The following is a 26942-nucleotide window of genomic DNA, read 5'->3' as shown; positions in this document are numbered from 1 at the left end:
AGTCGTAGTATAAGGATAAAGCCCCCTCTCTCCACCCCCCATCCCCCCACCCCCACCCCTGGGGATGGAGCCTGCAACCCAGGCAGGTGCCCTGACCGGGAATCAAACCAGTGACCTCTTGGTTCATGGGTCGATGCTCAACCACTGAGCCACACCATCCGGGTGTGGTTTTACTTATTTTTGGATTTACATTTCTTTAGAGCCTGCTATTGCCGCAGGCTTCTTTTCTCGTTCAAGCTTATATACAGTAGTCCCCCCTTATCTAGAGCTTCAGTTACCCGTGGTCAATTGTGGTTTGAAAATATTGTCAGAAATTCCAAAAATATAATAAAATTCCTCAAAATTTATAAGTTTTAAATTGCACACCATTCTGAGTAGTGTGATGAAATCTTATGCCATCCCACCGGGATGTGAATCACCCCTGTGTCCAGTGCATCCACGTTGTATAGGCTAACCCGCCTGTTAGTCACTTGGTATTTGTCTTAGCTATCAGATCAACTATCACATTACATGCTTGTGTTCAAGTAATCCTTATTTTACTTAATAATAGCTCCAAAGTGCAAGAGTAATGATGCTGACAATTTGGATATGTCAAAGAGAAGCTGTAATTGCTTCCTTTAAGTTAAAAGGTCTGTATGTATACGAAAAACATACATAGGGTTTGGTACTCTGTGGTTTCAGGGATCCAATGAAGATATATATATATATTTAAGTACTTTATTGATTTAGAGAGGAAGAGAAACATCAATTGGTTGCCTCCTGCAGGTGCCCCAACTGGGGATCAAACCCACAACCCAGGTATGTGCCTGGACCAGGAATCAAACCTGCCACCTTTCAGTGTACAGGACAACACTCCAACCAACTGAGCCACCCCGGCCAGGGCTCCCCTGGAGATCTTGCGCATGTCCCCATGGATAAGGGGAGACTACCATGCATGTTTTTGTCAGTATGTAGTTTTATCAGGTCAGGGATCTGAGATTTCTGGTAATCAGTTTGTTATTCGCATATTAAAATTTTGATTTCTGTTGTAGAGTATATTATACCTTTTGCAGTAAATGTCAACAAACAATAATTTCAGTAAAGCCTTATTTTGAACAGTGACTGCTTAAATATATATCTGTAGAGCTCAGTTCTTAAAATTTTAAAAGCTTTGCCTATTTATTGACATACATTTCTTTTTCTGAACCATTTTTAACTTGGAATCTCAAGGTTTACCATATTCCAAGATAATTATTGCAACTTGATACAGATTGCTTTATCATCTTAAAATAGAGACTGTTCAAAGTTTCTATATTAACACATTTAATTTTAAGTAGACATATAGTTATAAAAGTTATGTAGGAACAAGGGACACAGATATATCATTATGCTGAGGAATATGTGCAATTCATAGAAATTACTAGCAGAACCATTAAACTTTGGTATTGTGACAGCTTTTTATTATTATCTCTTGAATGTAATATTTGCTACATGAATATATATAATATTGGATCTTAGAGGAAATTTCTAGTGGGACAAAGTACTAATGGAAATTTATTGAAATATTTGTTCATAGCCTGGTATTAAACCTGAAGTAAGGAAAAGGCTTGGGGAAGCCGCAGTCCGCGCTGCTAAAGCTGTCAATTATGTCGGAGCAGGTATGCTAAGATTTGTTTCTAAAAGAGAAGGAGAAGCAATAATTTATGGATGCTTTAGAGGCAAAAGAAACATATCGCTTTTATATCAGTAGCTTTCAAACCTTTTTGACCAGATCCACAAGGAAAAAAAAACCAAAACACACACACTTATATTTTATATTGAGACCATATGTGTTTGTGTGTGTGTATACTTATATTCATATATGTTTGAAAAAAGGATTTTACTAAATAATGCTTATCCTAATATGTATAATGCTATTCGATATTTTCTGTCTTATTTGAAATAAAAATTACAAAATTGATTTTTTTAAATTAATAAAGTTTTTTTTTTACAGCAGTTTTAGTTCCACAGCAAAATTGAGCCGAAAGTACAGAGATTTTCCCTGTCCCCACACGCACACAGCCTCCCCCACGTCAACATTCCATATCAGAGTGGTACATTTGTTCTGATCAGTAAACTTACACTGACACATTATTATCACTCAGAGAACATAGTTCACATTAGGGTTCATTCTTTTTAAGACATTTAAAAAATATATTTTTATTGATTTCAAAGAGGAAGGGAGAGGGAGAGAGAGATAGAAACATCCCTGATGAGAGAGAATCATCAATTGTCTGCCTCCTGCACACCACCAACTGGGGATTGAGCCCACAACCCGGGCATGTGCCTTGACTAGGAATCAAACCATGACCTCTTGGTTCCTGGGTCAGCACTCAACCACTGAGGCACACCAGCCAGGCAAAGTGGATGAATTTTTAAACTTTAACTGGAGGCCCGGTGCACGAAATTTGTGCACGAGTAGGGTCCCTAGGCCTGGCCATCGATCAGGGCAGATTGGGGCCTTCCAGCTGCCAGCCAGGGCCTTCCTTCCCTGGCTGCCGGCTGCTGGCTGGGGCCTTCCTTTGTTCCGCACCGGCCCTGGTGGTCAGTATACGTCATAGTGGGTGATCGAACACCCAGTCTCCCAATTGAACTTCTGAGGGGACACTTTCCATATTAGCCTTTCATATATATAGATAAAGCTGGAAAAGTTTTGTAGTGCCTAATAAAATGCCAATAGGTAATACATTATTAACATAAGATTTAGTTGCTAAGCAATCTTTCAATGCGTCACCAGCAAAAGGACTTTTAAAGGAAATTTCCAAGAGCCCAAAACTAAGGAGAAAATATTGTATTTTTCTGCAGAGGGTTAGAGTGAAATGGGATGTCACAGGGTGCAGTTCCCAGGATCTGGGTGACTGACGCAATAACTCATGGCAGTCATGTTCTCACTGCGTGAGAGCTGACACTTCATATCTTGGGCTTACTATTTGCTCGAAACCCCAAATATATTTTTCTTTTGCAAAATTTCATGTGGCTCCCTATTTTGACTGAGAGTCATTTGCTGCTACAACATGTGAGATATTTTTTTCATGAAATACAAAGTACCATTGAATGAACGCAATGGTAAAACTGTTACATCAAGGAATATTTTACTTGGCTACTAATTACATACTATTGAAATGGGATCATTGTATTCTACTTTTAGGAACTGTGGAGTTTATTATGGACTCCAAGCACGATTTCTACTTCATGGAGATGAATACAAGGCTGCAAGTGGAACATCCTGTTACTGAGATGATCACAGGAACTGACTTGGTGGAGTGGCAGATTAAGGTGGGAATGATTTTTCTATTCAATATCAGTCTTGGAAACTGTGTGACCTTCTGGCCTCCTAAAGAAAAGTGTCCTTTTGGATAAGGGTTCAGTTCTTACTGGTTGTGATGGGAACAGGAAAATGGGAGGTTAAAGATGACACTGCAGTTCATGCTATGGCATTATTGTCACTTTATGGACACAGATTCCCAATCTGTTCATTGCCATCATTTCCCTTCAGGCATGGGGCAGCCAACAGGTGAGCTGCTGCTATTGACGATGGCTGGTGGCCACATGGTCTCAAAACCCAAACCTGGTACTCTACCGAGGGCCACATCATTCTGGCCAGGCTGTCATTAGGTGTTAGAGGCAGGACAGATGAAACGAGCTAACGCAGAAGGGTCCGTGGGCAAGTGTTGACTTAAACACTGTTGCTGGCTCACAGTGGGATAAGTATGAGACAGTCACAGTACATGATTAGAAATTTTTAAAGTGATTTGGCGTCAGGCCAGTGTGGCTCAGTGTTTGAGCATCAACCTGTGAACCAGGAGGTCCTGATAGGATTCCCAGTCAGAGCACATGCCCTGGTTTCAGGCTCTGACCCCAGTAGGGGGCGTGCAGGAGGCAGCCAATCAATGATTCTCTCTCATCAGTGATGTTTCTAACTCTCTCCCTCTCCCTTCATCTCTAAAATCAATTTAAAAAATATTTTAAAAAAGTAAAGCAATTTGGCATCGCTGTTACATATCTACTGGTTTTACAAAAGTTTTAAGTCCACAACTGTTCTTTTATTTTAATAGTGTGAGAAGCACTGGCCTAAACCAGAGGTGCACAAAGCATATTATTTCAAATATTATTAATAATAGCTTCGCATGTTTTTCTCTTTATTGAAAACAATAGATTGTATCTCAGCCTTCTTTTTTAAAAAAGTTTTTTAAGTCATATGATGAATAGTCAATCTCTGTGGGATTCTTGGTTCTTTATATACAGTATAACCTGAATCTAAATTGTTTTTTTCATATTGTGATGCTAAAGTCTTGATTATTTTGATAATTTTGGTTTTTTCGGAACTTCTGTGGACAATATGCTTCTTTTTCAATTTCCTTGGGGTTGATTGGTGGTTTTAATTGAGCCAAAAGACTCTTCTGGGCCTCTATATCCTTGGGAGCTAATGAAAACCAGGCACATCAGGCTAGTGAGTGTTCGTGAGTGTCAGGAAAACTGCAGTTGGTTTAAAAATTCTGGAAAGAGTGCTTATGTTTCCACAATTCAAGGAAAAGGAAGATTTTTTTTTCTGAAGCAGTAACCCAAAACAGTCCTGATTCTTGAAATCACAGAGGATAAAAGGTTCCTAGGGAATATGGCTGCAGAGTCTGTGGTTTGAACACCGTGCCATAAAGACGTTCAGTTCCGTCCGCTTTCCTTTTATTCCTAACTGCTGTGGTTCCTGATTTTCCTTATTTACGTATTTAAAGAGATGGAACCTGCTTCTGTTTTATGCTTATCTGTTTAGTCCAATGTGATGCTGAGTTACTTAGAGATTTTCCCCTGTAGCTTTTGCTTTCTCAGGTTGTCATTTTCTCATCTTGGAGGAAAACTTAAAGGGAAAGTGTGGCAGCAAGTCTTCCAATAGCCTTCCTCTGTTTATAATCTAGTGCTATGCAATGTACATAAACATAATAAAATTGAAAAACCATGATGTTCCCCTTTCTGTTTTGCTTTATCACTCACTTGCTGATTAAAATTACAAAGATGTCTAATGTTACACTTTACCTATAGCTGTGAACACCAACAGATAATTTACTGTTTTTTTAAAAAAAGATTGATTTTGTAACTGAATGCTAATGTTTTAGATGAAAACTGAGAGCATGGTGCCAGAAAGAAATCTTAGTTTCAATTATATAGAAAATAACACTGATTTTATATTTATAATTTAGTCAGCAGTTTGCTTGCATTTTCTATTTAAAAACTCTAGAAGACCATTGTAATTAATACTTTATTTTCAAGCTGCCTCTGTTTTGTTTTGTTTTTTAATTTTTATAGAATTCAGAGAGGGAGAAGGAGAGAGAGGTAGAAACATCAATGATGAGAGAGAATCATTGATAGGCTGCCTCCTGCACGCCCCTATTGAGGATTGAGCCCACAACCCAGGCATGTGCCCTAACCAGGAATCGAACTGTGACCTCCGGGTTTATAGGTTGATGTCCAACCACTGAGCCATGCCAGCTGGGCAAGCTGCATCTGTTTTTAAATATCTTCTTTCTGCCCAATACTCGAGGCAGTGGATAAAATAATAATTTTTATGTGGCTTCATTGTGAAGTCCAAATGTACATTTTCCATAAAAAAAGCAAGACCATCAACTTGCTAGTCTCATAGCTGCTTTAAGGTGGATTTTTATAAGAAGTACATACTCTTCTGTCACCAGGTTGCAGCAGGAGAGAAGATTCCTTTGAGCCAGGAAGAAATAACTCTCCGGGGCCACGCGTTTGAGGCTAGGATATACGCAGAAGACCCTCAAAATAACTTCATGCCGGGGGCCGGACCACTGGTGCATCTCGCCACCCCTCCAGCAGACCTTTCCACTAGGATTGAGACTGGGGTGCGGCAAGGTAAGCGGAAATAAAACAAAGTCTTTTTAACTTTTAGTGCATTCTTATTTATGGATGGGGGTCTTTTCCTTGTGTCTTGTGGGAATGTCTAGTATGTTTTAAAATAAAGGATTTAATTGATTTCGCAGCATTTTTTTTCCCCTTCTGGAATAGTTATTTTTAAAGAATGACTAGTAGTTTAATCAATAGGCTCTTTTTTCAAATGCAGCAGTACTTGATCAAACTTAAGCAATAAGTATTTTGTGTGTGTTGTTTTATATTTTTTACTTTGCCTGGTTCCAAACATGATTTAAGGTGACTGATACTCGCTATGCGTAAGGCACCCTGCCTTCAAGTCAAGCTGGAGAATTAATATGAAAACTTAGTGCAAGCTAAACAATAATAAAAGGAGTTAAAAGTAAAAACTAACAGCACAAGAGCTCTCACAGTTCAGCGTTGATCAGTAACGATGGTCACAGCTAACAGTCATTTAGCGCCTATGTGCAGGTGCTGTTCTAGGTGACTTTTCGTACAGGCTCCTTTAACCTGGAGCACTGTCCTATGAGTAGATGTTCTCACCCGCATTTTCTGGATGACGAAACCAGGACACGGAGAAGTTACGTGACTTGCCCAGGATCACCCTTGCAGCCATGACTCAGACCCAGGCAGTCTGGCTCCAGAGTCTGTGCTCTGAGCCACCACCGTCTGTTGCCACCTTAACTTCATTTGCAGAGCAGTGATAGCAGTTCTAGGACTAAGAGCTAATGTGAGACACTTTTAAAAGAGGAAATCTAGCGTGGATTTGAGTAGGCAGATGTAACACATTAAAGAAAAGTGAACTTGAAGAACTGTAAGAAAATATGTGGCTGGGAAAATGGTGTAGGATGGTAAGTCGTTGGAGATGTGGCTGGAGACAGACATAGGCTGAGAGCAAATCGCATGGGTCTTGAAAGCCAAAATGAGGAATTGGGGCTTCTTGATGATACATTGACAACACGTTGATAGCTCTTGCCTAAGCCACAGCAAGATTTGGTAGTCAGTACATTTTTTAACTTCACAGCAGAACATCTTGGAAAGAAAAGAGGGGCCTTGCAATAGAAACGAAAAAACCTGTAGGGCCAGCAAAGCTTGCAGTGTAACTTAATAAAAGGGCTCAAAGGATAAGAGATGTAATTCTGAGACGTGCTCCCAGGGTCACATCGTGACACTGGGAGGGATAACCTAGTCCAGGAAGCTTCTCCCAGCACTCCCCTTCTGTGTCCCGTGCATCCCTCAGGCCTGGCCCTTATCACATTATCTATGGTCACCTGTTCCTTGCCTATTTTCCCATCAGACTGTAAGATTCTTAAGGGAGGGACCGTCTTCTATGGTATATTTGCAGCACCTTGCTCAAGCCTAGGCCTACAAGGTGCTCAATATGTGTTGGTGGGCGAGTGGGGGGCGGGGTGGGTGGATGGATAAGGGAGTGTAATCCAACCCCTTGGTTTTACATCTGGAGACCCTGGGTTTTAGAGGCGTCAAGTGACCTATCAAAATCACAACAAGGTCTAGAACAGTAGTCTGTAATATACCACAGCCTTTTGCCTTGACCTAGTTTCTAACCAGTGATTGAGATTCGTATGATGACTGCTATTTGTTTATCAGCTCTGCCAGGTTCAACATTTGGCACTTTATTGTCAGTCCTCCCAGCAACCACAGGACAGAGGAATGGTTACCCTCATTTGTCTGATGAGGGAAACGGTGGAGGGAAGGGAATGCTGAGGGCAGAGCAATTGAGATATGAGAGGTATAGGGAGTTTGTTCTGACTTCCAAGAAGAAGAAGATAGGATGGGGAAACCGGCCTGGGTGTCATTGGGTCACGGTTTTGAACAGACAGGATGGCCACACCCTCCTTGGACGTTTGATAAGTTTTTAATTGAGCCAATTATATGTGAGCTTCAGTTCCTCATGAATAAAATGGTGGGGGCAATATCTGTCATGAGGTCTGTGAGGACTGGGTGTGAAATGTGCATAAAGCCACAGCAGAACGTCTTGCTATCACATTGTATCCCTTTGGTTTTGACTTTGAGAGGTTGCTGTGGTTTTTCAATTCCAGGGGATGAAGTGTCAGTGCATTATGACCCCATGATTGCGAAGCTGGTTGTGTGGGCCGCAGATCGCCAGGCGGCCTTGACCAAGCTGAGGTACAGCCTTCGTCAGTACCATGTGAGTGACGGGGCCGTGTTGGTGACCCTGATGCTCTCTGTGTCTCCACAGCCAAGCACGTCTGTCAGGAGTGGTCAGCCTTTGTCCTTGTCAACTTATTTCCACCAGCCACCCATATGTCACGATCAGATTCATTTTATGTGGGAGAATTCCCGTGGGCTTGAGGACTTCTTGATTCCAGCTGGAAGAGAAAGCTTGCAGGACTGAAACTATTAGGGTCCGTGTTATACTTCAGGGAAATCGATAGGAAATTCCTCTTGATCCTGTAGGTAAGGCCAGCTCCACATGTGTGTGAGCGAACATGATAACCACTACACCACGGGAATGTGGTCGCTATACAAGTGCGCCCTACAGTTGGTATTACTTTCTCCAAAGGAAAATAATGATGTTTAGTTTTATCCATTTCATCGTTTGTTGCTGTTTTGTAGCACATTAATTTTCTTGGTGCAGTAAGTCCTGTACCAGCTGATTTAGTTTCACGGAAGGATTGCTTTTTAACCCATGATATTCTAATTATTATATGTCATTAAAAACCTCTGATCTCTGTGGCTCCAACCACACTGACCTCCTTGCCATTCTTTAGACACACACAGCTTATGCCATGTGCTCCTGGTTTCTCTCCAGAATGTTCTTCCCACACATGATCACAGGGCTCCCTCCCACCATCCTCAGGCACTGCTCACCTCCTCAGAGTCATGTCAAAGCTGTCACATTTAAAATAAGATCCTTTACCCAGCCGGTGTGGCTCATCGACACATGAACCAGGAGGTCACAGTTTGATTCCCGGTCAGGGCACATGGCCTGGTTGTGGGCTTGATCCCCAGTGTGGGGACATGTAGGGGGTAAACAGGAGGCAGATGATCAATGATTCTCTCTCATCATTGATGTTTCTATCTCCCTCTCCCTCTCCCTTCTTCTCTCTAAAATCAATAAAATACATAATAATAAAAGCGTAATATGCTCATTAGACCAGACGTCCTTCTGGACCTTCCAGAAGAAGCCGGGGCTGTGAGGGAAGCCCAGGTCCCAGGTGCCAGAGGGAAGCCGGTGCCGGCAGCTGGGGGGATGGAAGGCCTACTCTTGCACGAACTTCGTGCATCAGGCCTGTAGTAAAAAATAAAATAAAATAGAACCCTTTGCTGTTCTCTGTCCCCTTAGACAGCCTTAATTTTCTTCATATCACCTGACATTATATTAGAATTTTTTTTATAGATATTGTTTATTATCTTTTCCTAGAATGTAGGCTCTGTGAGGCAAGCACTTTGTGTGTTTTGTTCTTCACTGTGTCCACTGTATCTTTTTTTTTTTTAAATATATTTTATTGATTTTTTACAGAGAGGAAGGGAGAGGGCTAGAGAATTAGAAACATCGATGAGAGAGAAACATCGATCAGCTGCCTCCTGCACAACTCCTACTGGGGATGTGCCCGCAACCAAGGTACATGCCCTTGACCAGAATCGAACCTGGGACCTTTCAGTCTGCAGGCTGACACTCTATCCCAGGGGTGGGCAGACTTTTTGACTCGAGGGCCACAATGGGTTCTTAAACTGGACTGGAGTGCCGGAACAAAAGCATGGATGGAGTGTTTGTGTGAACTAATATAAATTCAAAGTAAACATCATTACATAAAAGGGTACGGTCTTTTTTTTCAATAGTTTTATTCATTTCAAATGGGCCGGATCCTGCCCGCGGGCCGTAGTTTGCCCATGGCTGCGAGTCTATCCACTGAGCCAAACCGGCTAGGGCGTGTCCCCAGTATCTTGATGAGGATCTGGCACCTTAAAGGTGCTCAGTATATGGCGAATGAATGAATGAACGAACAAACAAATGAACAAACTCGAGGCCCAGATAGCTGGCTTTACCCTTGATTCTGTTTACTGGGTTATGTTTTATACCTTTTTATTTTCATATCGGTATGTAAAATTTGGATTTAGTGTTAGAACCTCTTTTGAGGTAATTTCACCCATCCCCTCCCCAGTGTAGTAATTGTGCCTTCTGCTGTGGGAGTGTTCTGAGTGGCACGTCTTCAAAGACTTGCCAATAAATTTCATTTAAGTTTCTTAACATTTATCACTTTCTTAATCCAAGTCAATCAAATGTCTTTCCACACTACCTACACTAACACCATTTCCTGTGGCCTCTTTATCATAGTAGATGTAGCTTTAAGTGTTAAGTCCAGAATAAGGTGATGGAGAAGTGGGGTTTTTATTGTTTGCTTGAGAATTGCCAATAGTAGAAGATACTCAGCAAAAGGAGCAGAAGCCATACAAATGCTTTTCTGAATATGTTGTTTTCCCCACTCCTTGGGGACGTGGGCTTTATTCTCTCTCTAGATTGTCGGACTGCACACCAACATTGACTTCCTCCTCAGGCTGGCTGGCCACCCGGAGTTCAAAGCTGGGAATGTGCACACCGACTTCATCCCTCAGCACCGGGAAGAACTGCTGCCCAGTCGGAAGGCCACAGCCAAAGAGTTTTTATGCCAGGCAGCTCTGGGCCTCATCCTCAAGGAGAAAGCCATGTCAGATGTTTTCCAAATTCAGACACAAGGTATGGAATGCATTTCTGTTTCCCCTGCTTGTCAAGATTTTATGAATAACTAGAGGCCCAGTGCATGAAATTCATGCACAGGTAGGGTCCCTAGCGGCTGCCGGCTGCCTGCCACCGGCCAGGGCCTTCCTTCATTCCGCACCGCCCTCTGGTGGTCAGCACACGTCATAGCAAGCGATTGAACTCCCAGTTGGTCGAACTCCCAAGGGGACACTTTGCATATTAGGCTTTTATATATATGGACTAGAGGCCCAGTGCACGAAATTTGTGCACTCAGGGTGGGGGGCCCTCAGCCCAGCCTATGCCCTTTTGCAATCAGGGAGCCCTCGGGAGATGTCCGACTGCTGTGGAGGCAGGAGAGGCTCTCGCCAGTACCACTGCACTTGCCAGCCATGAGCCTGGCTTCTGGCTGAGCGGCGCTCCCCCTATGGGAGAGCACTGACCACCAGGGGTCAGATGCTGTTTTGAGCATCTGCCCCCTGGTGGTCAGTACGCATCATAGCAACCCATTGTTTTGCCGTTGGGCTGAAACCAGCTCTCCGACATCCCCCGAGGGGTCCCAGATTGCAAGAGAATGCAGGCCAGGCTGAGGGACCTCACTGGTGCACATTCTGGGCTGGGGAGGGATGTGGGAGGTTGGCCAGCTGGGGAAGAACCACAGGAGGGCTCCAGGGCGTGTCCGGCCTGTCTTGCTCAGTCCTGATCAGCCGGACCCCAGCAGCAAGCTAACCCACTGTGGGTCGGAAGTCTGCTGCCTGGTGGTCATTCCTTTTTAGAGTCAGTGCATGTCATAGCGACTGGTCAACTGTCTGCCCCCTGGTGGTCAGTGCACGTCATAGTGAGCAGTTGAGCAGCCTTAGCATATCATTAGCATATTACACTTTGATTGGTTGAATGGCCAACTGGATGACCAGACACTTAGCATATTAGGCTTTTATTATATAGGATGATTGACCATACGTTTTTTTTCTTTATGCCACTCTTACCTCCCTTTCTTCTCTCAGTGATTGACACCATCCTCTGCTAATGTGACTTTTAGTACAAAGAGAGCTCTTCACATATTCTGGATACACTCCATAAACACTTCTAACCCTTTAGATATATCTTAACTAATCACCTAACAACGTAGAGATGGATCTCTTTTCAACCAAACACCACTGCTTGCTGCAGCCTGTGCCAATCCCTTCCAACTTCTTTTATCCACCACTCCCTGTGGCCTGCTTTGTTATAGCCTCTGTACCTGCAGCAACTTCCCGGGTCCCGGAGGCACTCGGATTCCACTGGATTACCCATGATTTATGGTTATTTTCTCCGCTCTTTTTTTATTCTGTGATTATTCTGTGATCAAATTTCTGACTAACTGAAGACCTAGTTACTCCATCATGTCATAGAGTCGGAGCTTGGGAAAGACAGGCAGAGGTTCGTCCTGACTGGCTGCCTCAGCATCTCACTAAGTCAGTGTCCAACTTCCTAACACCCCGGAAGCTGGAAATTCATGATGAAAATTCACTAGCTTATTATAGTTTCAGTCAGTTCTCCTTTAAACAGTTCTTCCCTCTAAATTGAGCAAAACCTGAGCTCTCCCAAACTTGCTCAATAATATTTATTTACGCTGACTTTTGGAGTAATAGGGAAAAAGATGGAATTCACTTATCTCTTCACTATTATTAGGATTATTATATTACTAGAGGCCCAGTGCATGACATTCATGCACTGCGGGGAGGGGGTGTCCCTCAGCCCGGCCTGTGCCCTCTTGCAGTCCGGGACCCCTCAGGGGATGTGCAACTGCCAGCTTAGGCCCGCTCTCTGCATGACATCTCCCGAGGGGTCCTTAGAGCTACTGTGGAGGCAGGAAAGGCTCCTGCCACCACTGCTGCCAGCTGTGAGCCTGGCTTCTGACTGAGCATCGCTGCCCCTGTGTGTCTGCCCCCTGGTGGTCAGTGTACATCATAGCGACTGGTCATTCCACTGTTTGACCAATTTGCATATCAGGTTTTATTATATAGGATTATAGGATCCTATTTTTAGAATCATTAATTTCTAGATTCATTCAAGAAAGTTATATTGAAAGCTTAAAGCACATAATTACATCTTTAGGAGATTTGTTCTCTCCTCATTTTGTCCTGTTACATTAAATGAAATGCATCCAAGTGTGCTCCACATGGCATTCCTAAGCCTGCCTGTTCTTAGCCTTTTTAGAATGGAGTGTCTTCTTACTCTCACCTCTTTTTAAAATTTATAACCAGCACAGATAGGAACTTCAGAGTAAATTGCTTCAATTTAGTCATGCTGTAGCTTCTGGATATTGTCCAGCAGAGGCTGTACACTCAAACCCCTCTAGGTGGACCAGTAACAGGAGAATAAGAGAGGCCAGCTGAAAGGGAAATGGCGAGAGGTAGGGATTTGAGTGCCCTGGAATGCAGTAGCCCCATCAAAAGGGATGGCCACCGTGCAGCTCATGCCACCAACGGATGAGAGTTTAGGCTGCACATAGTCTCACTTTTTAAGAGAAGCTGGGAGTTTTCATATGCAGCCTCCTGAGATGTAAATTGAAATATCACATTTAAATTTAAAGCAACGAGAAGAACAAAGAAAACACATACAAGCTGCCAGTATAGGAACTGTGTTCCTGTATTCTTTTGTAAGGTATAAATTTAGTAGGCTTGATGTTCGTAAATTTGCTCTTGAATTTTCTTTTAGATCAATATTCTCCTTTTGCATCCAGCAGTGGAAGAAGACTGAATATTTCTTACACCAGAAACATGACTCTTAGGGATGGTGAAAACAGTAAGTAATGTTTTATTAGAAGGGAAATGTGCTTTATAGAAATAGATCACATTTACCTGGGAAAAAATGGATTCAGCTCAGCCACAGTCATTCAATTATATATTTTTCAAAGATCCCTGGCCTAAACATTGTGAGGAAGTATGCCAAAATGATAGAATTGATTTGCTCTGGGTGGTAGAGTTGATTTTTTTTTCTTCATTACACTTTTTCTGTGTTTTGTAAATATTCTAAAAATATGTTAAAAAACATACATAGCAAAATGACTAAAGTAAAATTTGCCAACATTTTAGTGAGGTTACCAATGGGTGGTGGGATTTGAGGCAGTCTTTCTCCCCCCCCCCCCCATGCTTCTTCGTACTTTCTTTGCTTTGTATTTCTTCAGTGAGAATGCAGTACTTTTATATTTTGTTTTTTTTACCCTTCTCTTCCCTCCCGAGAATATATTACTTTTTTTTTTTTTTAATCCTCAATGGATTTTTTTTAAATCACTCCATTGATTTTTTAAAGAGAATGGAAGGGATGGAGGAAGGAGGGACAGAAAGAGGGAGATGGAGAGAGAGGGGGGGGGGCAGTTGGTTGCCTCCCACACATGCCCAACCAGGACTGAGGCCAGGGATCGAACCTGCAACAGAGGCGCATGCCTTGGGTTCGCAGGCCGATGCTCTAACCAGTGTACACCCAACCAGGGTGAGAGTGTATTCCTTTAAATAAGAAAAACAATATCCAAAACTCTAAACAAGAAAGATTACCCACTACTCAGGCAGTCTCTAAGGTGGAAGTGGGTTAATAAAGAACTGTAATTTATTATTAAGTGCCTTACCACATGTAAATTTTATCTTCATAATTTAATAAGGGGGAGTCACTGTTATAGCCATGTATGGCTGATGAAACGATGGCATGGAAGGTACAATACCTTATTCAAGACTAGTAAGTGGCAGAGCCAATGTTTGACACCTAATCTTTCTGACCCTGATTCCTATGCTATTTCCACCACTTTTCCAGTGGCAAATTGATTTTTTAAAAATATTTTTATTGATTAAGATATTACATATGTGTCCTTATCCCCACGTTACCCCCTATACGGCAAATTGATTTTTGATTGCACACTAAATTTGAGTAGGTTCAGGGTGGGAGCTGATTTATTGTGACTGAAGTTAGGAGAGGCTGACACAAAATTTGGGCTGGAACAGTGTACCAGAGGGACCAGATTATGTGGTAGCTGGTAGCTATATGCCTTCTGCTGCAATACAGTTTGCATGGGAAGCCAGAGGAGTGCAGTCAGAGGAGGAAGGACTAGGTAACCTTGAAGGTGAGGTATCCTTGACCTGTGACAACTCCATTATAAAACGTGCCTATCAGGTAGAACAGAATCTTCCTGCCAGCTCATCACAGCACCCTCCTCTCTACCCCAGTTCTGTGTAGACATCCACTCACTTCTTAACAAATTCCTTGTTCACACAGTTGACTGGGTTACAGCTCTTTAGATATCTTTTCTTCCTGAGCCTAGCCCTAGATGGTCATTACCTTAAGTGCACGGAGTGCTTGGACAGGAAGTTTGCAAACATCCCTTGTAGAGTAGCATTCTGCAAATGGTTAAGCTATCCATTTTATGCGGGTATATTTATTCATTTCATCCTAAAAAAACAGCCTCCCAAATGAGAAAGTATCTTACACTAGGCTGAATATGCTGAATACAGTATCAGCAGCAATAAAATTCAAGTGGCCTCTTCAATCTAAATTAAACAGAAAAATAGCCTGTGTGATTATAATTCAGATGAGCCAACTGTGTTATTTGGCATGGATCTTCACTGAGGCACCGAGCAGTGTTTTGAATTATATTGCATTTCTTGGATTTTTATTTTTATTTTTAAAAATAAATATAATTGAAGAGCCAACACAATTGCTGTTCACTACATCCTTTTGGCAGTATTTTTCAGCAATAACCCAGGTCCGCGTGTCACAGTTTTCAGAAATGTTATGCTAATCCGCAGCGACTGTGGTTGAATGAGAGTGCACCAAACAAGAAGCCTAAGGGCCCAGAAGCATTTATGAATATAAAGTAGAACCAGCTCTTAATGGTCTCAGTGAGAATTGCCAAGTATTTCAAATAATCAAGACTTGAAAGATATTCTCACTTTGTTACTAGTGGCCATGTTTCACAGAACCATGCCCTGCCCTCAATAATAATAAGAAGAATAGCTGAGACTTATTGTTTGGTGTATGGGAGCTATTGTGTTAAGCACCTTCCATGAATTATTTCTTTTGCATTTTCAGAACAGGCCAATGAAATTGGTGTTATTGTTAGTGTCAGCTTTATAAAACCTTTGCAAAAGGCTTAGAGAGAATGATAATTTCCTTAAAATCACACCGAAAGGAATTGGTAGAGCCAGAATTTGAACGAAGACTTCAGGTGCATGTGCTTACCTAACACTGCATCATGTTAAACTTTCATACCTTATTAAATACATAAGAGGTGTTTAAGATTCTCTTGTAGGCGGTCAAGAGATATCCAGGGGAGAGGGGAACAGGTTGAGTTACCCTACGATACATAAAAGAATTTAGACTTTTTCTGGTGATGTCTTTACTGTGATTCTATTGGCATTCATGTTATGAAAAGACTTCATATTTTATAAATTGAAAGAAAACTGATCTGGGATAATCAGATGCATTTTCTCTTTTTTTTTTTTTTTTACTAGAATAATAATTGTGTTTAAGTATGTAAAGACACATTAAAGACAAAATGATAAATGAGAATATTGGCAGGATTTAAGATAAAAATGTATATAAGGGTGAACTGGAAAGCTTGTATTATGATTAAGAGAACATTAAAGTACATATTCGTTCACTTATTCAGTAGCTCTGATTGAGTACTTAATATTTACTCGGAAAGGGGCGTAAACCAATAGAGGGCCATGCTCTTTGCCCTCGAGAAGCTGGAGGGCAAGCTGGAGAGCAACAACAGAGGAGTTGGAGGCAGATTTTCACGGGAAAATGTGTAATATACTCTGCAAATTCAGGTTTTATGGGATCTTCAAAGAGAGGGTCTGCATCCTGACTGAGGAAGTCAGGGAAGGCTTTGCAGAAAAGGCAATGATAGATTTAATACATTAAGAATGAGTAGAGCTGGAACCGGTTTGGCTCAGTGGATAGAGCGTCAGCCTGCGGACTGAAAGGTCCCAGGTTCGATTCCGGTCAGGGGCATGTACCTGGGTTGCGGGCACATCCCCAGTAGAAGATGTGCAGGAGGCAGCTGATCGATGTTTCTCTCTCATCGATGTTTCTCTCTATCTCTCTCCCTTCCTCTCTGTAAAAAATCAATAAAATATATTAAAAAAAAAAAAAAGAATGAATAGAGATGGGCCTGCTAAATAATGAGGAGGAAAATCCTTGGGGCAGAAGTCACAGCTTCTGGGAAGAGTGTGGGATGTTGGGAAATCAAGAAAGTCTTGCTAAATGGGAAGCAGAGTATTCCTAGGGAGAGTGGTGGTTGATGGGACCGGGGGGACGGGTAGGGGCCGAGACTAAGGAGCTTTATGTGATATGCCAGCATTTTGATTTAATCCTGGGGAGAACAATGTAGGCAAGGTAATAAGCGAATCCAGTATTCAAGTCAAAATGATCTTTCTGATGGCAGAATGAATAGGAAGGCTTTGAAGATGTGATTTTTTATTTTATTTTATTTTTGCAGCTGTAACAGATTGTCACAAACTTAATGGTTTAAAATAACACAAATTTACAGTTTTGGAGGTCAGGGGCCCTAAAATCAAAGTGCTGGCAGGCCTGTGCTCCATCTGGAGGCTCAAAGAGAGAATTGGTTCCTTTTCCAATTTCTAGAGGTGGCTTGCATTAGTTTACTCGGGGCCCCTCTGTCTTCCTGTCTTCAAAGCTGGCAGTGTGACAGCTTCATAGCATCTTCAAATATCTCCCCTCTCCTCCCCTCCCTTCCCCTTCCCTCCCTTCCCCTGACCCCTGCATTTTCTCTTAAAAAGAGTTAAAGTTATTGACAAGATACAGGATAGAGAAGTTTCATTCACTTATATGTCCAGTACAAAGTTTATGAAACAATAAATATTCTGAACAATGTGAAGAAAAGATAAAAGATGTCTTTGCTCCTATGTTTTTCTCTTAAGGAATTTGCCACTTGGCAAAGGAGAAGGGTGTGTTGGGAAGCAGGATGGCGTAGTGGTAATTATGCGGCCCTGGAGGTAGACAGTGTGGTTTGGATCTGGCTCGCTTGTTTTCTGTGACCCTTGGGCAAGTCACGTGCTCTGTAAGCATCCACTGTCCTCCGCTGTAACTGGGCATGGCAGTGGCAGTCACTTCCTTGTGGTGTTGTACATACTAAATGAAACAACATGTGCAAAGCACTTAGCTCATTGAATGGCATGTAGCAAGCTGTCAACAAACATCAGCTGTCATCATCATCATCATCATCATTATCTTAAACTATTCCCTTGCTCCTGTTAAAAGAACAAAGTAGGTCGGTATGTCACATGTTAACTACAATAAAGCTGGTTGCAGAACAACATGTATAGCAATGTCCTATTTTTATAAAAGAAAAATACAAACCTGCATGTGTATCCTGAAAGGCCTGAAAGCATTCACACGTTCCAACGTTTAATAGGACTGACAGCTGGGCAATCGGGAGGACTTGTGAACATTTTTATTTTTGCAGTTTTTTAAAACAGTTGATAAAGAGAAAAACCACTCTGTCATACCCTGCTGAGGGGAGAATCCGTATGGTGTTTATATGTAGAAGTCTAAATGGTTCATCCCCCCCAGGACAGGCTCTTCCCCAGCGAGCGCAATGTGGAGGAGGGGTGGGGGCCAGTGGGAGGGGCCTGGGCAAGGGCACGGAGAGGGGAAGGATAGAGGCACCTGGAGAATGTTAATTGGCCCGTTTTCCCATTTGGTGGACACAGGGCTGTGTGGAAGAATGGCAGGAAATATGACAGCGTTTGGTGCTGTCAGTACGAAGCCAAGTGTTTTTACTGTGGTGGGGACATGCTAGGAATCAGCTGGGAGGCTTGGGACAGGGAGCAGGAAGTCCTGGCAGGACCTCCTCAGGTCAGCCAGGCCTGAGGCCGCTGTCGGAATCAGGGGCGGGCGGAAGAAATGGGTGGTCCAGGCATCCCGAGGGAAGACTTTGGCAGTGCTGTGGTGACGGTTGGAAGTAGAAAGCAAAGGAGAAGGTGAGAATGACAGGCTTTAAACCTCGATGACAAGGGGAATAACATTGCCAGTCATGGCGCTCACAGGGCAGGAGGGAACGCAGGCGGAGGCGGGAGAGGATTTGTTGGACACACTATGTTCATTTTAAAGTACGGATGGGACATTTAGCTGGACATGACTTAGAGTTCTGCAGAAAGACTGGGAACAGATAGGAGCTGGCGGCACCAACATGATGGTTGAAGTGTCAGGACTAGATGGAATGACTTTGGTCTTCATTCTCTATCCCACAAAAGTTTCGATTTCCATCTCCCTAGATAGTCTTTAACCAATTCTATAGTCACATAATAAGGAATATATTGTATATCATATTTGTATAGTCTGTTACAGTTTATACTTTCACACTGATGTCATCATTGTTACATCTCATCCATTTAATGGGTCAAATGGATTAGAAAACCAAGACCCAGAGATTTTAAGTGACTTAGTCAAGATCACAGAGGTGATCGTGCCACACAGATGGCAGATTTGGATCTTAAACCAGAATTTCTTTTTCCCAATTAATTACAGTTTTTACTATAACAATGTAGCCTTTCTTATAGAGAAAAAAAAATATCTAAAATAGCCTACAAAAAAATAAATAAATAAAAAATTAAATTAAATAGCCTACAGTCTTAAAAAGCTAAAACTCCATTTCTAAAAAGGAAAAGTTTGAAATTCACCTTTTTTGAAACCTGCCTAAGTTGTGTTTTTGTTGTTGTTGTTTTTGAATCTTTATTGCCAGGGAGTTAACAGATGTTGCTATCCCTAACAGCTAGTTATCTTTATGTTGAAAGTCAGATTCTTGGACTCTCGGTTACTGAATAAATGAAGGTCTTCTAATTTTGTTTCATTTTTATCCTCTGAAGATGTAGCCATCGCTGTAACATACAACCAAGATGGGTCATATAGCATGCAGGTAAGCCTTACTGGTTTTGTTCTACATCTGATCTCTCTCATACTAAGAATGATCTTTTTATGCTCTCCGGTTTCTCTTAAGCCACTGACTGTTATGTCTATACTAAGGGAATGTCATGTGCTTTTATTTCAGACCAATTTGAGAAAACTACCCCCTATATATATTCTGACTATGTACTCAGTTTGGCTGTGATTCAAAAGTTGGCAAAATATAATAGCTTTGAATCAGACACTGAGGTGTGTGGACATATTTATATCTAAAGCAGCAGTTCTCAAACTTTTTGGTCTCAGGACCCCTGTACATTCTTAAAAATCACTGAAACTCCCTAAAGAGCTTTGTTTGTATTCATTACATCTATTTATTTTTACTGTATGGAAAATTAAACTGAGAACATTTTTAATTATTTTGATGTATATTTTTAAATATAAGTAACAAAATTTACCATTTTAACCATTTTAAGTGTACAGTTCAGTGGCATTGCATTCACATTGTTGTATAGCCATCACCACCATCCATCCATAGAACCATTCTCCTCGTGCAAAACTCAAACGCTATACCCATTAAACAAGCGCTCCATGCTCCTCCTCCCCCCAGCCCCTGGCAACTGCCATACTGCTTTGTGTGTCTATGAATTCGGCTGCTGGGTGACTCATATAAGCCAAACCACTCAGCATTTGTCCTTCTGTGACTGGCTCACTTCACTTAGCATAATGTCTTGAAGGGTCTCCCATGTTGTATCATGTGTCCAAATTTCCTTCCTTGTTAAGGCTGACTAATATTTTGTTGACTGTATACCACATTTTTTTATTCATTCATCTATTGATGGGTACTTGGGTGGCTTCCACCTTTAGGCTATTGCGAATAATGCTACTATGAACATAAGGATACAGATATCTCTTTGAGACTGTTTTCAGTTTTCTTGGGCATATACCCAGAAGTAGAAATGCTGGATCATAAATATGGTAGTTCTATCTTTTTATTTTTTTAGGAACTACCATACTGTTTTCCATAGCGGCTGCACCATTTAACGTTCCCACCAACAGTGCACAAGGGTTCCAGTTTCTCCACATTCTTGCCAACTTTTTTTTTCTTCTTTTTATAAAGCCATCCTAATGGGTGTAAAGTAGTATTTCATTATGGTTTTGATTTGCATTTATCTGATGGCTGATGATGTCGAGCATCTTTTCATGTGCTAATTGGCCATTTGTCTATCTTTTTTGGAGAAATGTCTGTTCAAGTCCTTTGCCCATTTTTTAAAAATCAGATTGGGTTTTTTTTTTATTGTTGAGTTGTAGGATAAATTGAGACAAGTTTAGAACCTAAGATTACACAAGCACACATTCCATTGCCACAGAGTGATAACATTATCACATGCTTTGCATCTCTAAAAATTCCACTGTATACTTATGAGAGAATGTGGGTTAAAAAGGCAAATTACACTAGTATTATTATGAAATAGTTTGATTTCATGGACCCCCTGAAAGAACCCCAAATGATCCACAGGTCATTCTTTGAGAATCTTTAGTCAAAATTTTTATACTAGCCCTCAAGTAAAAGAAGTCCATTACACTGGCAAAATGAAATGCTGAAGGAGTTAAACAACAATGTGAGAATTCAAGCAAATTCCTATAGTAAAGTACAAATTCAGAGAATTGAATAAATCATCCTATATAATAAAAGCCTAATATGCTAAGTGTCCGGTCATCCTGTCAGCCATTCAACAATTCAAAGTGTGATATTCTAATGATATGCTAAGGTCACTCAATCGCTCATTATGACATGCACTGACCACCAGGGGGCATATGCTCTGACCAGTAGGTTAACTCGCTGTTGGGATCCGGCTGATTGGGACTGAGCGAGATGGGCCAGACACACCTTGGAGCCCTTCCACAGTCCCTCCCTAGCTGACCAACCTCCTGCATCCCTTCCCGGCCCTGTGCACTGGTGGGGTCCCTCGGCCTGGCCTTCACCTTCTCACAATCCTGGACCCCTCGGGGGATGTTGGAGAGCTGGTTTTGGCCCGATCCTGCAGGCCAGGCCAAGGGACCCCACTGGTGCACAAATTCGTGCACTGGGCTCTAGTTTTAATAAGACCTAAGAGGTTTTAAATCCTGCAAAATGGGTTTATTAATGATAAGCTTTAGATTGCCCAACATTTGGAGAGACACAGTGGTTTTCTTTCTATCTGTCAGAAAAATTATGGGAAGTCTACCTCCCTTAATTGTAAGAGTTGTAATTCATATTGGTACATTTCTTTTCCTTTTAAATTTTTCAATTACATTTGACATACAGTATCATATGAGTTTTAGGTATATAACAAAGTGATTAGACTTTTAGATAACTTACAAAGTGACCACCCTGATAAGCCTAGTGCCCATCTAGCACCATACAGCATTATTATAATACAGTGGGGCCTTGACTTACGAGTTTAATTCATTCCGTGACGGAGCTCGTAACTCAAATCACTCGTATGTCAAATCTTAAAGTGAACGAGTGAGACACGTGATGCTGGGCTGATGTTGTGGCCTTCACTGTGACGTTCGCTGCGCCAGCTAGCGGTGGGGTATCTGAAGCTGGCTCGTAACCCGAATTTTAGCTCGCAACTCAAAGCAAAAAATCGGCCGAGAGACGGCTCGCATCTCGAAAAACTCGTTCGTCGGGACACTCGTAAGTCAAGGCCCCACTGTATTCTATTATTGACTGTATTCCCTGTGCTGCACTTTACACCCCTGTGATCTTCATTCCCTTTTAAAAATAACTTCGGTTTCCTAAAGGTATCTGGGAAGTCTCTGTGCCACTCAATATCCCAAAATTGAGAATTTTCTAAGTATTTTAAATATTATATAATAAATTTTATATAATACTCGTTTGGGGACCCCTTTTTGTCCCTTGACAAATGGTAAATTGGCACATTTGTTCTAATCTGCTCATGGAACTACATTCACAGATTTACAATGTGCTATTGTAAATCTTTAAACAAAACTGTTCCCAATCTAACCTTTATGTCCTGAGAATTTTGCCAAGTTTCAAATGGCCGTTTGAGTGGGTTACAACGTATATTTAATTTAGGATAGATGAAAGCAGTGTATAAATACTGCAGTATAACCTATTTCACCTTAGCCTACATAATATATTTGAAAAGAGTAGCTGCGGGATTTTGACACTAACATCAGGGGAATTGAGATGAAAAATAAAGAGAGAGATTTAAATGGATTTTCTGTATGTAAGGGGAATTTTGTTTGAGTATATATGAGAGAAAACATTCTTTAAAACAGAATGGTTTCATGTCCTTTTGCCAGCTGCCTTGAAAGATTAAGTGTAAAATCTGTTCTTTGGAACTCTGTCTCTTAGAGAAAATTGTGGTCAGTATCCAGCTAACTTATCTTCTTAAATCATAACTGAAACCCATAAATAGGATCTACATGCTGGTGAGATAAAAGAAATACCATCTAATTATGTGGTTCTGGCTTTTTTCACTACTGACTTTGGCACAGTAAAACTAAACTTGACTTTGGAAACTCAGAAATGAATGCAAACATGTAATATATATATATCCAACAAAATTTTAATAATTTTGTTTGATTTATACTTCTATTTCACATGTATTGCTATTCTTGCATGAACCTTTATCTGTGGCATTGTGAGTGCTATGAATATGTCATGTAACTATGCTTTCCTTTCATTATCTTACTACATTTCTACCTAGAGCATTTCGTTTATGAATCTTAAGGGGAAAGTTTCTACATGACTTTTTTTAAAAAAATAAAAGTTTACCTGTTACCTTTTGAAACTAATTCTGATTGTATTAATTATGTAGTATTGTTCATTTACTTTAAGGATCTTCTCTGTTTCTTCTTTTTTCAGATTGGAGATAAAACTTTCCAAGTCCTTGGTGATCTTCATAGTGAGGGAGACTGTACTTACTTGAAATGTTCTATAAATGGAGTTTCTAGTAAAACTAAGTTAATTATCCTGGAAAACACAATTTACCTATTTTCTGTGGTAAGGTCTCTTCTTTGTAATAACGCTGCTGGTGTTTGGGAGAAAATTGCTTGACCAGAGACAAGGGGATTAGAAAGACCCACTTCCTTCGATCTCTTCTTTGTTTCCCTCTCCGCTCTGTTTCTTTGCCGTATTCCGGCCTTCTCCTGTTCTTTTGTTCACACAGATTCTCATTGATAGACACATACTCATTTTCTTCCTTTAATTCTGAAGCGTGTCCTTACACCCTTCTTGTCAGAATATCTCCCTGCTCAGTGGGCCTGTTCTCTCAGGGATTTGATACCTTAACCCTTTCCCCAACCGCCATCCTCCTGATACTTGAAACCCTGGGGATTTGGGAGGAGGTGGCCATTGGGAGAGGAGCTGGACCAGATGTTCCCTGTGGGCAAGGTGGTCAGTAGGAAGGGAGTGGGGTGAGGGGTGTTCTCTTGGCAGATGATTGAGGCAGGCTTTGCATGGATTTGGCTAGGAGTTTATCAAGGGGCCTTAGGGTTCCGCATGGGTTATCAACGATACTGTGGTCTCTTCAGAGTCTTCTCACATGTGGGAACCATCTCACAGATCACAGTCCTTAGTGAGGAGGTGCCTTTAGTGATGAAGTAAAGTGTATGGAGTCGAGGATGATCTCACTTTGCCAGGCATTCCTTCCCGTAGTCAGTGTGCTGTGACCATATGCTGGAAGGGGCAGGATGGTGAGTGGCGGAGAGCTTACGCTCTGGAATACGAAGCTGCTTTCATTCAAATTCAAACCACTGAGCAGCTGGGTGACCGTGGGCTTCAGTTCCCTCATCTATAAACGGGAACAATAACAATACCTACCTCATAAGGTTATTGGGACAATTATAAATATAATTATTAAGAACAGTTCCCCCTCAGACGAAGCACTTGATGGAGGAGATGTTACTAAAAACAGCTTCCAGACAGTGGCTGTCTTTTACCCACAGTGATATATCTTAATCCCTTGCATCCCCTCTGAGGCTTGTATACCATTACTCCTGCATAATGGGAACCAAAACCAAGGAGTTTAGTCATTTTCTCAAGGTCACAAAGCTGGATTAGAACCCTGGTGTTAAAGATGACTAACATTTAACAGACAGCTTGAAAATAGTCACGTCAGGTATATTAGTAAAATTACAGGAACAAGATATTGATTTCATTTCTGGTTTGTTTCCTTTGTATAGGAAGGAACTGTTCAGTTTGACATTCCAGTCCCCAAATACTTGTCCTCAGTGAGCTCAGAAGGAACTCAGGGAGGTGCCATAGCGCCCATGACTGGAACCATTGAGAAGGTAACCATGCGAACGTGTGCAGAATAATGCCCAATAAGACCCAATAGACGTCTTTGCCGAACTATGCCATATATGTTCTTTTTCTCCTCTCTAAATGTCACTCATTGGAAAGCAGTCATTTCAAGAAATCAAGGGACTCTATGATAGATTCAAGTTCTATATTACAGTCTTCAGTGAAAATACCAATTTACCTAATGTACAATAAACACTGTTAACAAAAATTTTGAAAATGGGAATTTCCATAAAAGTACAAATAATTTAAATTGTCTCGTTATGATTAAAATAAGAGTATTCACCAAGCATTATTCAAAAGGGCTGTCTTTTTTAAACATGTTTTCATTGACTTTTTTATTTAAGAGAGAGAGAGGAAAGGAGAGGGGGAGAGACAAACATCAACTAGAGAGAGATACATCAATCAGCTGCCTCCTGCACGCCCCCTACTGGGGATCAAGCCCACAAACCAGGCGTGTGACCTGCCTACGAATCTAAGTGGTGACCTTGATGCTCAACCAACTGAGCCACACAGGCCAGGGCAAAAGGACTGTTTCTTACTGTTAAATTTAACAACAATTTATCATGAATAGTGACATTTTCTCTAATGTACATAACTGCATCAGTGTTAAAATGTGGAAGACTGGTATTGGTGGAGAACAACGTGGTATCCAGAGTTGAGATCCATACTGATGTACCTTCAAGTGGTAATAGGTCAGAAGTCTCCTTTTATTTATATATTTTTATTTTATTTTATTTTTATTGATTTTTTTACAGAAAGGACGGGAGAGGGATAGAGAGTTAGAAACATCAATGAGAGAGAAACATCGATCAGCTGCCTCCTACACACCTTCTACTGGGGATGTGCCCGCAACCAAGGCACATGCCCCTGACCGGAATCGAACCTGGAACCTTTCAGTCCGCAGGCCGACACTCTATCCACTGAACCAAACCGGTTAGGGCCAGAAGTCTCCTTTTAAATACTTGAATGTAGTAGCGTCCCCTCAAATTCATTTAAGTCTTAAAAATTCAACTGTGTCTTCTTGGTACCACTCCAAAAAAAAGAAGGAAAAAACTATTTAAGTAGTTTGAGTGAATTTACCAAACGTTCCCCTGGAAATGTTTGCCTGAGAGGCAGTGTGAGCTGGAGACTCCGGTCTGCCTCTAACTCATTCACTCTCAGTCCCCACCGGCCTCCCAGGACGTGGGCATTGCTGCACAGGGTGCAGAACAGGGTCTTACATGTAAAGATGCATGTTTTCCCCAAAACTGGGCCCTAAACCCAGACCATTGATTTCCTCTGACACTAAGGCCTCTCCCAGCATTGCAGATTGGGGGGCTTTCAAGGCTCTTCCTCATTTTTCATAGTTTTGGTTCTACACTTTGACTGTAGAGCCTAAGTTTACTGTGTTTCCAAACATCCTTGATAACTCTGTTAACAAAAACAAACACAAACAGACCATATGGGCTACATGAGTTCACTTATATATGTAAAAAGGAAAATAGAGATTTTTCTGTGGTTTCCAATAAGTATACTAGTAATTCTTTCACCTGAAGATAGTCTATACATTTACTGCATGGGGCCAGAGGACCTGAAACACTATGTCCTAGACAACCTAAAAACTAGACAAACTGAGGCAAGGCCTCCTCCTCTGACTATGGTGAAGACATTCAAGTATAGTAGTTCTCCCCAGTTAGTGGTATATATGTATGTATGTAATTATTTACTTATTTATTACATCACCATTTATCTCTTCTATACCCCCTTCCACCTCCACCCACCCTGCTTCCCTCCACAATCACCACACTGCTGTCCATGTACATGGGTGGTGTGTCTTGTCTGTACACCCATGGAAAAAACAAAAGGGTCTCAAGATATATGAGACATATTAATCTGCTTCAAGGAAAACTAGATGCTTGGGGGTGGGAATGGGGAACCAAGTAGGGCTTCCCGCTGACAACAGTGCCAGCGATGCCAGACTGCCCTGTAGGTCTCCGATGGTGCCTTTGTCTTTGGCAGATAGGACAACCACATTCTCATGTGTCCACTGTGTTCATTTGTGTATCAGCTCTGTGGACCACAGAGGACCTCTGTGTTTACAAGGATTAACTTGTCCCTCTGGACCTC

At 41.5% G+C, this 26942-nt stretch overlaps 1 protein-coding gene across 1 annotated transcript in view; it reads left to right on the top strand.

Annotated features, from left to right (window-relative positions):
- Window positions 1-26942, top strand: part of MCCC1 (methylcrotonyl-CoA carboxylase subunit 1) — a 58824-nt gene that overhangs the window by 30713 nt on the left and 1169 nt on the right. The window contains exons 9-17 of the mRNA XM_059687135.1: window positions 1556-1637; window positions 3167-3294; window positions 5700-5883; window positions 7959-8068; window positions 10402-10618; window positions 13319-13405; window positions 19483-19532; window positions 23397-23534; window positions 24716-24823. Coding sequence (XP_059543118.1) covers window positions 1556-1637; window positions 3167-3294; window positions 5700-5883; window positions 7959-8068; window positions 10402-10618; window positions 13319-13405; window positions 19483-19532; window positions 23397-23534; window positions 24716-24823 — 1104 coding nt within the window. The remainder of the gene's footprint in view (window positions 1-1555; window positions 1638-3166; window positions 3295-5699; window positions 5884-7958; window positions 8069-10401; window positions 10619-13318; window positions 13406-19482; window positions 19533-23396; window positions 23535-24715; window positions 24824-26942) is intronic.

This window comes from Myotis daubentonii, chromosome 3, assembly GCF_963259705.1.
Source record: "Myotis daubentonii chromosome 3, mMyoDau2.1, whole genome shotgun sequence".
NCBI classification, from domain to species: domain Eukaryota; kingdom Metazoa; phylum Chordata; class Mammalia; order Chiroptera; family Vespertilionidae; genus Myotis; species Myotis daubentonii.
The sequence above is the reverse complement of the archived record's forward strand: the minus strand, read 5'-3'. Positions and strand labels throughout refer to the sequence as shown.